General features: G+C 43.5%; 1 protein-coding gene across 1 annotated transcript; it reads right to left on the reverse strand.

The window, feature by feature from the left end:
- Positions 1-747: 747 nt before the first annotated feature.
- On the reverse strand, positions 748-11,649 carry LOC105385987 (agrin). Its single transcript, XM_048633469.1, has 16 exons — positions 11,465-11,649; positions 10,713-10,923; positions 10,039-10,275; positions 9,513-9,728; positions 8,990-9,202; positions 7,855-8,067; positions 7,046-7,146; positions 6,370-6,484; positions 5,829-6,065; positions 5,285-5,586; positions 4,242-4,383; positions 3,645-3,905; positions 3,123-3,269; positions 2,583-2,846; positions 1,646-2,228; positions 748-1,372 (listed from the first exon to the last, which is right to left on the reverse strand). The coding sequence occupies exons 2-16, from the start codon at positions 10,792-10,794 to the stop codon at positions 1,213-1,215; spliced, it is 3,273 nt and encodes a 1,090-aa protein (XP_048489426.1). The 5' UTR covers positions 10,795-10,923; positions 11,465-11,649; the 3' UTR covers positions 748-1,212.
- Between the last annotated feature and the right edge of the window lie 2,539 nt (positions 11,650-14,188).

The following is a 14,188-nucleotide window of genomic DNA, read 5'->3' on the forward strand; positions in this document are numbered from 1 at the left end:
GGTAAGGCCCTATGTATTTAGAGTGGTTAAGTGCATTTTCTTCATGCAATTTTAGTAGAATTATGTATTTGGTGCTAAAAGTGATATTGATTTATCAGTAACGAAATTTGATTCGATGACTCATAACATTGTCATAATATTAAAATTTACTTCGAAAATGTTACAGTAATAAGTAGGTACTTTTCAAGTGTCTTACTGAAGCTGATGTAAAGATAGATGAAAGAAGGTTTGAATAACACAAGAAGAATACTATAAGAAGAAATGGATTTCAAACACAGGTTTACATAAAAAAATTAAAATCTCAGTTCAAAAGTATTTACAGCATTGATCATTTCACATTAGGTAATACATATTATAATTACAAACTTGGTCTCTGGGGTGTGGCTTTATTTACAAAGTGAAGTCTATCAATGTGACATATATTTTATTCTTTAATTTGTTTCATAATAAGGCGTCGTCAACAATATTTTTATTAAAGTTCAAATTAAATTTACATTTGATAACGAAACCAAGAACGATGTGTAATAACAGCTCTATACATATAATTCCACAGAACTGACTGACAAGAGAATTGTCCTATAGGACCTATGACTGATTGGTGACAGCCCTAATTTTTTTCGATTATGTACACATGATATTGACTCCTATTTCTTTCAAACAAGGTGCAAAATCCAAGTGCATTGTTTAAGGCTCTTACGATTCAATGATTCGGGTTTTTCCGGTAATACGACAGTTTGCGAAGATTTGCATGCGCATTATTAATATGGGAGAACTGTATGTACCTAGATACTTACTTAGTGTTAACTTTGTAATTTTACAATTTCAGACACGTACAGACCTATGTGTTACGTCTTTTTAGTATACGGAAAAAAACTACCATCTTTTATTACTTAGCAATGGTGACATTATCAAACTCTAACTCAGTTGATTCTAATTATGCGCAAAGAAAATCTTTATTATAGATAATTTTATTAATTCGATAGTTCAGCAGCGCTAATCAACTGTGCAAATTATCTGAATCGATAATGTAATCTGTATCTCTAACGTTCAAAGAATCTAAGCGGGTACGAGGAAAACATACAACCTTTTATCCACCCAATAATAAATAGCTCCAATGATGTATCAGGTAGCATAGCGGCGGCCCATCCCATCATTAATTATGAAAAAAACCTTCCAAATCACAATTTATTACAAGCTATATCAATGACGTCATCAAGGGCAGACCAACCTGGCCAGGTTGTGGGGCGTGCAGGGGCGCAGGCCGTGGGCCGTGAGGGGCAGGCCGCGGGAGGGGGGGATGACGTCACGCCCGCTCACCCGCAGCCGGTGCACGCAGCCCACGAACCCGCTCAGCGAGCCGGTGCCGTTCCATCTGCGGTAACAGTTTTAGTTTAGTAAGTTCATGTGCTTACCATGCCGTAAGTTAGTATACAAATGGAGGTAATGTTTTTTTGAGCTGGCAGCCCACGTCACGTCACCTCACGTCTATGGGAAAGCTACTTGGGTGGCCATGTATTAAGAAATATTGCACCAAAATTAAACTTTTTTTGCCAGGGTCAGGGTGTAGTTCATACTTTCTAGTGCAGGGAATAAAACTGATACGGGTGAAATTTTAGAATGCTGTGTAAACAGATGAGGTCCTCACCTTGTAGCGTTATCCGGTGGATGGCCGACGTAAATGAAAGGGTCAAGATCTAGCGAGCTCATGCGTCCCGGAGAAGACCCAGTCAGAGTGGACGACTCCAGCTTCAATACAGCATCCTTCCTGTACCTCCGGATGGATATCCTCGTGCGACCGTCAGTGCGGACCTTCCCGGCTCGCAGGTCCAAGGGTCCACTGCCAGCGTCCCAGCGCAGCACGATGTTGTCATCTATCAACCCAAACCAAAGGTAGTCTCTAGGGCCAGAAGCGCTCAGTACTGCCCCTTCTCCGCAAACAGTTGACACTTCAGCGAATATATCAAAATGCTTGGCAGGTAGCCTAGCCCGGGCTACCATCCCGGCACGGCCGTCGAATAAAGGAACTCTGTACATTTCATTGTCTTCGTCCTTTTCGTCCAAATAATCCTCCCAAGAGGAGTAGTCACTCTCGTCAACCATCACCTCGTTGCCAATAGTAGTAACTTCTACCTTCTTCTTCGTAGTGGTGGTGTTCAACCTCACTTCGCAAGTCGTCTGCGTCTCAACCCTTTCAGTGCTCGCAATCTGAGCGTCAGCTATAACATCCTCTGCGAAACAATATCGGCTTAGTAGACAAGTATTTACAGGAAATCTTCAAATTCAATTTCTACGTTAAAAAGTGATCTACTTGGAAGAAAACTTGTGCGGATTGAAAATTATCTACGGGATTTAGCTGCTACTTTAGCGGTACCCGACTGGAGGCAGAATATCGACACACGTCAGCTCCGAGCCTTCAGCAGACTTAGGGTTTTCATTGTCGTTTCTACCGGTTTCTACGGAGTTAAACGCGCTCGGGTGGAACTTGACATGTTTGTCTTCTAGCTTGTGCTTGGTGGTCCTCTTGGGGCTGGGTGTGTGCGAGCGCTCGCTTCTACGGGCGGCGGAGCGGTTGAGGCGGCTACCTCGCCTGACTTGCGGGGTCTCGGCGCCGCAGGGTCCGAACGCCTGGACTACAATATCCGACTGGGTCCTACAGGCGTGAGCTCGGAGGTGGCAGGCGGAGAGGTAGGTGCGTCCGTCGCTGCCGCAGACGGAGACAGGGGTGGTGTCGGGACAGTCGGCCGGCCCGCACTCGCAGGTAGCCATGCCGCTGCGGACGAGGCAGTAAGCGCCGAAGTAACACGCCATGTTGTCGCAGTTTGTCGCCGGTAGCTGCGTTGATTCCGCTGTGGACAGAATGAGATATAAATATAATGTGTCTTTCAAACGTAGTATATACTCGTACTACTACTACAACTATACTTCGTATGTAGGTACAAAGCTAGCCAGTTGTAACACTTGTAACAGTAGATCCTTGAGCATGATTAGCCTAAGCCAAATAACAAGCCATTGCAGCCAATGACGGGCAAGACTACGGTCTCCCTTGCACGTGATTGGGCGGTTTAAGACCCTTGGGCCAATCATACACAAGGATGTGCTAATCCAACATGACAGGTACTCACGATCATAACAGCCGTTAGGTCCAAGCGTGTGTTCGTGGTTGGAGCACACGGTGCACTTCTGCCCCTGGATGCCGGGCTTGCACACGCAGCGGCCCGTCATCTGCTCGCAGTCCTCTCTTACTGACCCGAAGGCTGAGCAGCCGCATGCTGTGGACGAACGGTGAGGTTAGAATGTTTTGAATGTCTAATAAACATGATTAAGGCTATGGGATGAGGTTGATTTTAGAATGGATGAAAGTGTAATAACTGGCCACAGAAAATATTTACATACTTACATAAGAGAAAATTACATAACTTAGATTGAAGCTATTCTAAAGCCGTAGGTATACAAAAGAAAAGCTGGATTTTATAAGCGCATTCTTTACTATGAATATTTTTCCAGCGCTGGTTCAAAAGTATGGAACAATATGCGCTTATAAGTTTCCAGCTTTCTTTCTATGCGTCCTAATGTACCTACGTATTCTATTAATATTTCTACACTATTGTCATAGTAGTTAAACTAAATTAAGTAATAATACTCACGTATACACCCAGCATGCCTCGTCCCTATCCTCGGTAACCCCCAATAACCGGGCTCGCAGCGGTCGCACTTCACCCCGCCCACGCCGGCGCGGCAGGCACAAGCACCCGCCTCGTCACACGTCTCCGCTAGCGAGCCCAGGCGGTGGCAGCCACATTGTGAGGGGCAGCCGGCCCCGCCCGGCCCCCGGGCTGGGGTGACGCCGTCCGCGCAGCAACCGTGCCAGGAGTCTTGGCAGCTCTTCTTTTCGGATGTGCCTTTGTCTGTATGTGGTTTGTATTTTATTATTATTTTTCCTCCTGGATTTTCTGAAAGTCGCGCTTTCTCCCTCTACTTATAATTTTAATTTTCTTCTGTGTCCCTACTAAACTTGCAACTTTTGTACTTACGAGTACATCAAAAATGGATATACCAATTTGTTTATTAGCTCCTTGAAAACTTACACGAAGAAATATTGTATATAGGTAAACTAACAGGTCATCATCACATAACAACAAACCTCCCAAACATATAGGATGGAATTTTATCAGTGAGGTAAGTATGTCGAGTAAATTGACAAGATAAAAAGCAATCCTGTAAAGTTGTAAACAAATACGAACCCTTCCTACAACACCGGGCCGCCTTGTTGGTGTGATGACAGTAGCTGCCGGCGGGACAGTCCTTCCTGTGCGGGCCGCCGCCGCAGTCCAGCATGTGGCCCGTCTCGTCTGTCAGGGGCTCGTCTTCACCACATGGACGGAACTGGTGACATATTCGATGATTTAGTAAATATAGGCTATGGAGCGCATCCAGTGACATGCTTTGGGAGAGGCCTACGAGCAACAGTGGACTGCTATAGGCTGAAGAAGAAGATGAAGTAAATATAGGGAATGTTGAAATGATGTTATTAAGATTTCAGTTCCATACTCAAGGCATCCCAGGCCCTAATTAGCTAAATAACGTTCCTGATATTACAACACACTAGTAACACAGCCAACTCACCTCCAAACCGCGACACAACGCCAGCGGTCTCAACCTCAAGTCCTCCTGCCTTCTGCAAGCTTCTAACTTCATATGACACAGCGTGGGATACAATCTCATATCTGAAGCGCACACCGGCGCGCCCGCCGCCGCCACTGCGCAGTCGAACAGGCACGCGCAAGAGAGCCTAAGAAGCTAAATAACGTTCCTGCTATTACAACACACAGTCAACCAACTCACCTCCAAACCCCGGCACAAAGCCAGCGGTCTCAACCTCAAATCCTCTTGCCTCCTACAAGCTTCCAACTTCATATGACACAGCGTGGGATACAGTCTCATGTCGGAAGCGCACACCGGCGCGCCCGCCGCCGCCGCCGCGCAGTCGATGAGGCACGCGCAAGAGAGCCTAAGTAGCTAAATAACGTTTCTGCTCTTACAACACACAGTCAACCAACTCACCTCCAAACCCCGGCACAACGCCAGCGGTCTCAACCTCAAGTCCTCCTGCCTCCTACAAGCCTCCAACTTCATATGACACAGCGTGGGATACAGTCTCATGTCGGAAGCGCAAACCGGCGCGCCCGCCGCCGCCGCCGCGCGGTCAAACAGGCACGCGCAAGAGAGTCTAAGTAGCTAAATAACGTTCCTGGTATTACAAAACACAGTAACACCACCAACTCACCTCCAAACCGCGACACAACGCCAGCGGTCTCAACCTCAAGTCCTCCTGCCGTCTACAAGCCTCCAACTTCATATGACACAGCGTGGGATACAGTCTCATGTCGGAAGCGCAGACCGGCGCGCCCGCCGCCGCCGCTGCGCAGTCGAAGAGGCAAGCGCATCGTGGTTGGCCGTGCGCATCGACTGCGCATGTAGCCTCGAATGCGCATTGCACGCGCGCGCATACTGCGCTGCCCGGCTCGCTTGAGGATTCGGTCTCGTCTGTTATGTCGTTTGTGAGGTCCGGTTTTGGTTTGTTGGGGGCTGGGGAAGAGAGAGATACATATTATGATTATTTAAAATGTATTTCAATGGGTACTGTAAAATATTCATTTTACATAGAAACTTTGTTGGTCACGTGATTTTTTACTATAGAGACCAGCAAGTAACCAGTCCCATTAACCTGCCGATCCTCAGTGCACTCTCCATAAAACGCCGCCATAATATTCCGGTGATCACAGACCAATGCATCTTGATGTAAGCTACAAGCATCTGGATCAACTCACCAGTCCCATTACCCTCTCGGTCCTCGCTACACTCTCCATAATACGCGACAGTGAGCGGTGGCTCGCCCCGCATGCGCGCCTCGCACGCGGCGCGACGCAGCGCACACTCGTGCTGGTACGTCTGGTGGGAGCTGGCACAGACGGGTTCCCGTGCTGCGTCTGCGCACGGGTTGGAGCAGGAGCATGCGCCGCGTGCGCACCAAGTGCCGGCTGGGCAGGTGATTGAGGCGCATGATTCTGTGGAGATTGAGGCAAATTATTGATGAGTGATAATTTAATGATGTCGGCGTTTGTGATTGATGAGGCATTGTAGCACGGTCATGGGAGGACTTATTTAAATAATTATCATCGCCAATTACTGAAGATTTCAGATAAAAGATAATTAAAATTTTACAATTATTTACTTAAGTAAGTACATAATATTAGGAACGTACGATAAGTTCTACAATAAGATCATGAGGCCAATTTATCACACATCCTTACGAATCTCACGATAGGATCATATAAACAAGTATATAAATTGAGTATGGCATCTATTTACCGCAAGTCCCCATGTGCTTGACGAACAGATGGCGCCGCTCGCGGCAGGCGATGTCGCGCAGGGAACAGATGCTGCTGTACGTCTTGTTGTCGCTGCCACATATCTCCTCGGTTTCCTGAACAAATTGACAATTGGTTTGAGGATTCTGACTTTTAATTAGGTACGGTGTCCTGCACCTAAAAGTATACAAGCGGAGTTTTTAAAATAGCGATCCCTGATGATGAAGGGACCAGCTACACCTGTTATAAATCCGGGGACGTGTTGTGTGTGATGTGTGTAGCAGTGGTGTTTATGTGCATGTGCTTGAGCAGCATGTGAGCTTCAGATAGCTATTTTAAAAACTCCGCTTGTATACTTTTAGGCGCAGGCCACCGTACTTATAAGGATAAGGATATTTCGTTATACACTCACGGGCAATCAAACATTTCATTTAAAATTTGAACAAAATATGATTGCTTTTAGTTAAATGTACTTCAATGTTGAACAAGGTGTCATTAAGCTAGCCTATCAGTTTAGGAGTAATTTGGTGCGTTTCTCAGTGGAACCTTTTCATTTCCCGTGAGTGTACTTACGTGTACTTAATTGCGATGGCCTTCGTAAAATAACCTGGCTAAACCTACCTACCTAAATCAAATAGGTATAACTAGTTACTTAAACAAATTAAGGATGTGCATACCGTTCCTTCTTCACAGTGTTTGGGACACACGCAGCTGGCTTCAGACACGCCATCGCTCTCGCAGACCGCGTAGAACTCACACTTCTTGTTCTCGCACCCGTCTGAAAATATAAAATAAATCTTCAGCATTTTGTTTTGGTAGCGAAAAAGATGGTTAGAATTTATAGGAGACTGAACTGCTAGGTATATTTTTTAGATATACTTTCGACTGTGGCATAGTTAATTAATCGTCATCCGACAATATTCTTCCTCTCTGCTTATGTAGCAGTGTCATTCAAGATGAATGCCAAGGCCACTTTATAACTTTTCAAGACGACTCGACTGTTGAGTGATGATGGAGACAAAACGTGCGAATGTTGTGCGGAAAAGTCGTTTTGTGTGAACAAGGTCAAGATGTAATGTTGGCTGCCATCCAGATTTTCAACTGTTTGAAAAATATGTATTTTCGGCATTTTAGGGTAGTACTTCCTAAGAAAAAGTACATATTAACGGGCTGTTTACTTTCGTCACAAATATGTCACAAATGCTATGAATTTATTTTATCACATTAGGGAACATGTCACCATTTCAGGTGCTAAATATGGTTGTTAGTACTTTCTTTAGTATCTATCACTTTTGCAATCGATTTGTCAAAGTATTCAAGGTAATTTCCGATAATTGAGAGGCTTACACTGCAAGCCCTACAGACTTTTTTATAGGGTATCAGACAGCTCGCGACATTGTGTGATAGCTGTCGGGTAATTGGGCAACCCGACTATCAGTTATGTATGTTTTCAAGCTTCCCAAATATTATTTATAGAGTGACTCACTGCAAGGCCCCTCGTACAACACGGAGACGGCGCGGCGGTGGCGGCACGCCTCCAGCTGCAGCTTGCAGCGGTTGCCGTACGAGATGCCGTCGCTGCCGCACACCGGCGCGAACTCGTTGGAGCAGCGCGGGCAGCGGCACACGCCGCGCCCGCCGGTCGAGACGCATTCTCCGCCGTGAGGGCAGACGCGGCCTGCGCACACGCCGTTGGAACCTGGAGATGAATGGTGTCATGAGGTGCTGAACTTAATTGGTGTTGTAAATTGGTAAAAAAATCACCAACCATTTTGAGGCTTTAGATTACCGAATATTAACTATATTATTTTTATTTCGTTTTGTCGCATTAGTATCGCATAACTCAAAACGTAAATCTACCCTCACCCGGACTCTGACTAAGCAAGAGTGGTCTCATCATTCCTACTAATTACATGTCCTACGTGCTTGCCGCAACACAAGCTGCAATTGACAAATAGCGGCTGCATAACCCACCACTGGCGTTACACTCCCGCATTCATTTAAGGATCCCTTGGAGTGCGACGTGAAGCGCGGGTGAAATGTATCAAAACCGCGCGTCGCCATTGGCCGCTCGATAGGTAATGACATGCACCGAATCCTCTCTTTTAACATTCGATGGGCGCCATGTTCATAAAGACACACTAGAGACTCACCGCAAGCGCCGGCGTGCAACACCTGTATCTCGCGGCCCAGCAGGCACGCGGCGCGCCGCAGCTCGCACTCGCTGTCGTGCGTCAGCGAGTCCGACCCACACACGGGTCTCAACACCGGCTCGCAGGGGCGTTTCTTATACATAATTAACGTGTATATACCTATTATAGACACCTTAGTTCCTTACACAGATGGAGCGCGATGTGAAGCCCGGGTGGAATGTTTCAAAACCGCGCGACGCCATTGGTGCGCCTTACACCGGCACAGCTCGATAGCTATAAGGATGCGCTCTGAATCCTCTCTATTACCATTCGATGGCCACCATTTTGATCAAAATGCTGTATTTATTGTGTTATTTCTAGCATAGGAACAATAGGAAGGTACACCGCTCGATAGCTATAAGAACGCGCTACGAATCCTCTCTATTACCATTCAATGGCCGCCACTTTATAGCCACACTAGTGACTCACCGCAAGCGCCGGCGTGCAACACCTGTATCTCGCGGCCCAGCAGGCACGCGGCGCGCCGCAGCTCGCACTCGCTGTCGTGCGTCAGCGAGTCGGAGCCGCACACGGGTCTCAACACGGGCTCGCAGGGCGCTGCGCACGCGCACACCGCGCCGCCGCCCTCCACGCGGCATTCGGAGCCGTGACGGCATTCCACTTCTGCGCAGGGGTTTACGCCTGGGGAGGAAATGGAGGATGGAGTGACTTGTTATAAAAATACGGTTTTTATTTAACTGTATAATCAGCTTGGTCCTAGTTATAAAGTTCTTGAAAATACAGTTTTTTTTTTATTGTAAATACTTACAGCTTTCAACAAAGGTTCTATGTACCTACCTATAGGGACGCGAAGACCAAAGGAGCGATAATAAATTGAGATGTAGGGAATTCAGTAAAATACACCTCCAAGTTCTTCAAAGAAGTTTTGTGTGGTTCTTAGTACAACAGTCTGTCTAAATAAGTGGACTATCGTTAGCTGATGACAACTTACCAGAACTACATTGCCCTTTAAATATAATCCTCAGCGGTTTCCTCGCGCGACACGACTCGCGGTTCATCTGGCACTCGTTGGAGTAAGTCTTCCCGTCTGACGCACAAACTGGACTGAACTCCAGCGGACACGACTCTGCGCAGCGGCAAGATGGCGCCCGGTTCTCGTCGAGTTGACACACTTCCGGATCCGGACACGTCACTCCGGCGCATGGGTCTGGGGAGCATGGGGAGATTGAGATGACTGATGGTGTCAACGTAAATAGGTAATACAAAATTTTCACCAACCACACGGGGTATCCTACTGGTATTTAAAAGTGGCGGCTGTTTAGTACCTACAAAATATGTAGGAGTAGGAAGTCGGGTAGATAGATATAGTTACTCACTAACTAAAATGCGAGATACTTATAGTATAATTATGGCCATCATTTTCATATTGTTTCTTTATCTGTGCGTGTTATAAGTGACCTTGTCATGCCATATTTACACCACCCAAGCACAGAATAAACATCAGTCACCCAACTCACCGCACTTCCCATAATACTTGAAGGTGATATTGCTGTGTGTCTCGCAGGCCGCCCTCCGCATCTCGCAGTGGGCGGGGTAGTCGCGCGCGTCGCTGGCGCACAGCGGCCGCGAGCCCTCGTGCTCCCCGTAGCTGGGGCACGACGCGGGGCATTCGCAGGTGTAGGAGCGCCCGTCGGCCGTCGGCCGGCACTGCTCGCCGAAGCCGCAGGTCACGCCGGTGCAGGGGTTTGGGACGTCTGGTGGAAGGAAACGTTCGGAAAAATCTTGAGCTGCCATCAAGGAAGAGGTCAAAGGTGCAGCACAAGAATCTTAGGGATGAGGTCTATCTACGCCCTATAACTAAATATTATGAAGGTATTTAGATAGGTAGGTACTTTCTCATAACTATCCATGTCCATGTCAAATTCAATGAACGCGATTTTGTATTGGTAAAGTTTCTTTCGAAATATCTTCTCAGTGACCGAGCCTTTGTGAAATGATAGTCGTCTTACAATCGACAAATACGCCTACCTGAAAAATATATCTGAAATATTTGGTGAAGTGTGTTAAAAATATGTAACTTTTCAGTGAAATGACCTTTTAGGTATCCATCTTCAGTATTCAACGTACTTCCCCTGCATATGGGTCTCCGTAGGATACATTCTAAGTAAGTATAGGTATATAGGTACTTTACCACTTGGGAACAAATAGCACCCGCCGACGAAGGCCACCAGTGCCGACAGGAGCAGGGAGGACGCTAGTGGCGGCTCCAGCATGGTGCGCGGCGCCCAGCACCATGTATCACTCGCGCTTCAGTGACACATCCTGTATCACTCGTGCTTCAGTGACACATCCTGTATCACTCGTGCAGCTGTGACATGTATCACATGGGTATGCTTGCTTCACTGCAAAGTGTTGGGTTAGGTTAGTTTGCATAAAGATAATTTATTTCAAGATAGACTAATTAGGTAGATACGTGTAAGTATACAGTTACCTACTTCATTTTTTGTAGGCTAAACCGATTTTGATAAATGCGTTAAGTACAGCTATATGACCAAGGCCGAAGAAAACTCTCAATAAAGTAGGTACCATTCAAACAAAGTTAAATTTCAGAGTAGGATATAATTTTAATAGGTAGGTATATTCTAGTTATGCCATTCCATTTCAGAGTATATAAGTAACATTCATACACAAGATTCTCCAACATGTCCAACATTCAACAGGCGGATATGACCAACCTGTCCATAAAAATCGATGTCAAACTTTAGCTAATCCTATTCTATCTACTTAGCTTAGCTTCTACCGTCTAACTACTCTAACTACTATAATCTAAAAACATTTAAAAACCTTTACTGCCGATCAATAACCAAGTGTTAAGTATTTGATCTTGAGTAAATTAAATTAGGCTCCAAAAAGACATGAATACAAGGGACAGATGGAACTTACCAAATAAGGTTTTGCTGAAAACTTTGTAGCTGTAGACAATCCTGAAGAAAAACAAATGATAATCACAAACATTAACGACACAAAGAAAACACGATTAACATCGGTTTTAAAACGCGTCGATCCCACAGCTTACAAAATATGACACTGAAGCCTGTAACCTTTTCTTGAATGAACCGTATGGAGCATGCGCATTATCTACCTACAGAGTCAATAATAAAATTTTGCATAAGTAGGTACCTATTGTAAGTTAGTGGCTAGGTATTTGAGACTTTTGAGAGTACACTTATTTTTAGTTTAAAATTTAAACAAGTTAACACCCAATGCAACGAACAGTAGTACCTACTAGTGATGTAACGAATATTCGCATTCGCATTCGCATTCGCGAATATTCGCATTTTTTTGGATATTCGCATTCGCATTCGCATTCGCAAAATTTTGTGCGAATGTTTGCGAATATCAGTACTTATTAAAAAACTATTTGAAAATAATTGTAGATAGGTTAACAAAATCTAAATTCATTCGTCTATAACCTTTTTATTACAAGTTACCCTGTTAATCACATTTCCAGTCTTACTTTATCATTTGGTATTATTTATTTACTTTGGGAAATGAAACTTTACATATTATAGTTAATAGTTTCATAAGACCTAAACATAATAAAAAAGCGTATTTTGACATACAGTATACATTAGTTTTTATTACAAGTTACCCTGTTAATCACATTTCCAGTCTTACTTTATCATTTGGTATTATTTATTTACTTTGGGAAATGAAACTTTACATATTATAGTTAATAGTTTCATAAGACCTAAACATAATAAAAAAGCGTATTTTGACAGTATACAGGGTTATTTGCAAGTAGACCTGATCCTTTCAGGAGGTGATAGAGGAAGGCCTTTTTCAGTCGATTGAACCCTATATTGCATTATCCAAAACTTAACCATTTCTAAAATATTTAATATTTAAGTTTTTTTTTTTATTTTTTTTGTCAAATTGTTATGCTTAACACCGAAAATAAAAAAAACTAGCCATATTTCAATATTTTTTTAGTTGTTTTGCATAAAAAAGTGTAAAATAATCAAATGTGCATTAATTGACTTAAATTAGACATAATACTTACCTCAAAAGAGTTAAACATTTTTTTAAAATATTCACAACGTAAAAAAAGTTTAATTTAAAAAGAATATCATACGACAATTTTTTACGCACTTCAGCTTTAAAACATTATCAACTTATAAGTTTTCAAATAAGATATTTCAATATCAAATCGATTTAGGTATCACCAACATATGGCCAAACCAACCAGCACAGGCGGACAAAATTCAATAGGAAAACTAACAATATTAGCCCAATTTAAAGGTAAAAAGTGTGATTGTTTTCAGTCCTGTTGACTTTAGTATGGAAACCTCTATTGAGTTTTCTCCGATTTCTCTGGTTGTTTTGGCCATATCTTGGTGATACCTAAATCGTTTTGATATTGAAATATCTTATTTGAAAGCTTATAAGTTGAAAATGTTTTTAAGCTGAAGTGCACAAAAAATTGTCATATGACATTCTTTTTTAATTTAACTTATTTGTTTTTACGTTTTGAATATTTTTTTTAATGTTTAACTATTTTGAGGTATTGTGTCTAATTTAAGTCAATTAATGCACATTTGATTTTTTTATTAGTTAATTTTAGGTGTCACTTATTTATGCAAAACAACCAAAAAAGTTATTGAAATAGTTTTTTTTTCAGTTTTAAGCTTAAATTTTTTGAAAAACATAAAAAACTTACATATTCAATATGTTAGAAATGGTTAAATTTCGGACAATGCATTATAGGGTTCAATAGACTGAAAATGTCTTCCTCTCTCACCTCTTGAAAGGATCAGGTCTACTTTACCAATGAAGTGTCAGAGCAAGACAGCCATAGATTTAAATATTTTAAATGTTTCGTGTAAGTCGTCCTCAGAAACCGCACACAGTCGCAATGTGTCGTAACAGTTACGGGGCTAACTAAAGAGTACTTTAAAAAAAAACTGCGACAATTATTGGCTAGTCTGATTTGGAATGCGTCTTGAACGGAATGTACCTCGTCCAGTACTAGATAGTCACCAAACCATGCAAATGGCCCCAAATTTTAACACAAACTGAATATTCGCATTCGCATTCGCATTCGCGAATGTCCAAAAACACACATTCGTTACATTACTAGTACCTACCAGAAAAAGTAGTACCAGGAATTTATTTGTCAAGTAATAAAGGGTAGGGCATAATGTAGCCTAATTTGTGTGGATCGAGAGGCCCCCACTACTCTTTATGGTGCTCGACTTGGTGTAGGTTGCACTGCGATTACGAGCTGTTTATTAGTAATAAAATTATAAATTTTCCTTTCCTTGAAAAGTGCGAGGCCGTTTTTTCATTCTGAACCTTACTTCATGATGGCTACAGCGCGATTAGCGCAGGGTAGAGCATCTTGAGTCTCTATAAACAAAAATCTCTAGTTTTGTGGGTACTCTTGGAGGACTGTTTATAACAATGCGACGTACGGGATTTATCATGCATGCGGGATGACCACCATTCTCGCGAGCTTATTCGTACGTAATTCGTATTCTGTCATAAGTATGACCGCGAGTTGGACAATCCCGTATGCGTGATGAATCCCCCACGTTGTTTCGCACAAGCCTAGGTCTAAATCTAAATCATAACAGCTAAAGGAGTTATATCGGGAAGACATACAAA

This window comes from Plutella xylostella, chromosome 5 (genome assembly GCF_932276165.1).
Source record: "Plutella xylostella chromosome 5, ilPluXylo3.1, whole genome shotgun sequence".
Lineage (NCBI taxonomy): Eukaryota > Metazoa > Arthropoda > Insecta > Lepidoptera > Plutellidae > Plutella > Plutella xylostella.

Bases quoted from the DNA above. Each gene is read 5' to 3' on its own strand.
- LOC105385987 (XM_048633469.1), bottom strand. From the start codon at position 10,794: ATGCTGGAGCCGCCACTAGCGTCCTCCCTGCTCCTGTCGGCACTGGTG. The intron at 5,587-5,828 runs GTGAGTTGATCC...TCTCTTCCCCAG, and splicing joins CCGAGAGGGTAATGGGACTG to CCCCCAACAAACCAAAACCG. The intron at 3,906-4,241 runs GTTCGTATTTGT...AACCACATACAG, and splicing joins GGCCCGGTGTTGTAGGAAGG to ACAAAGGCACATCCGAAAAG.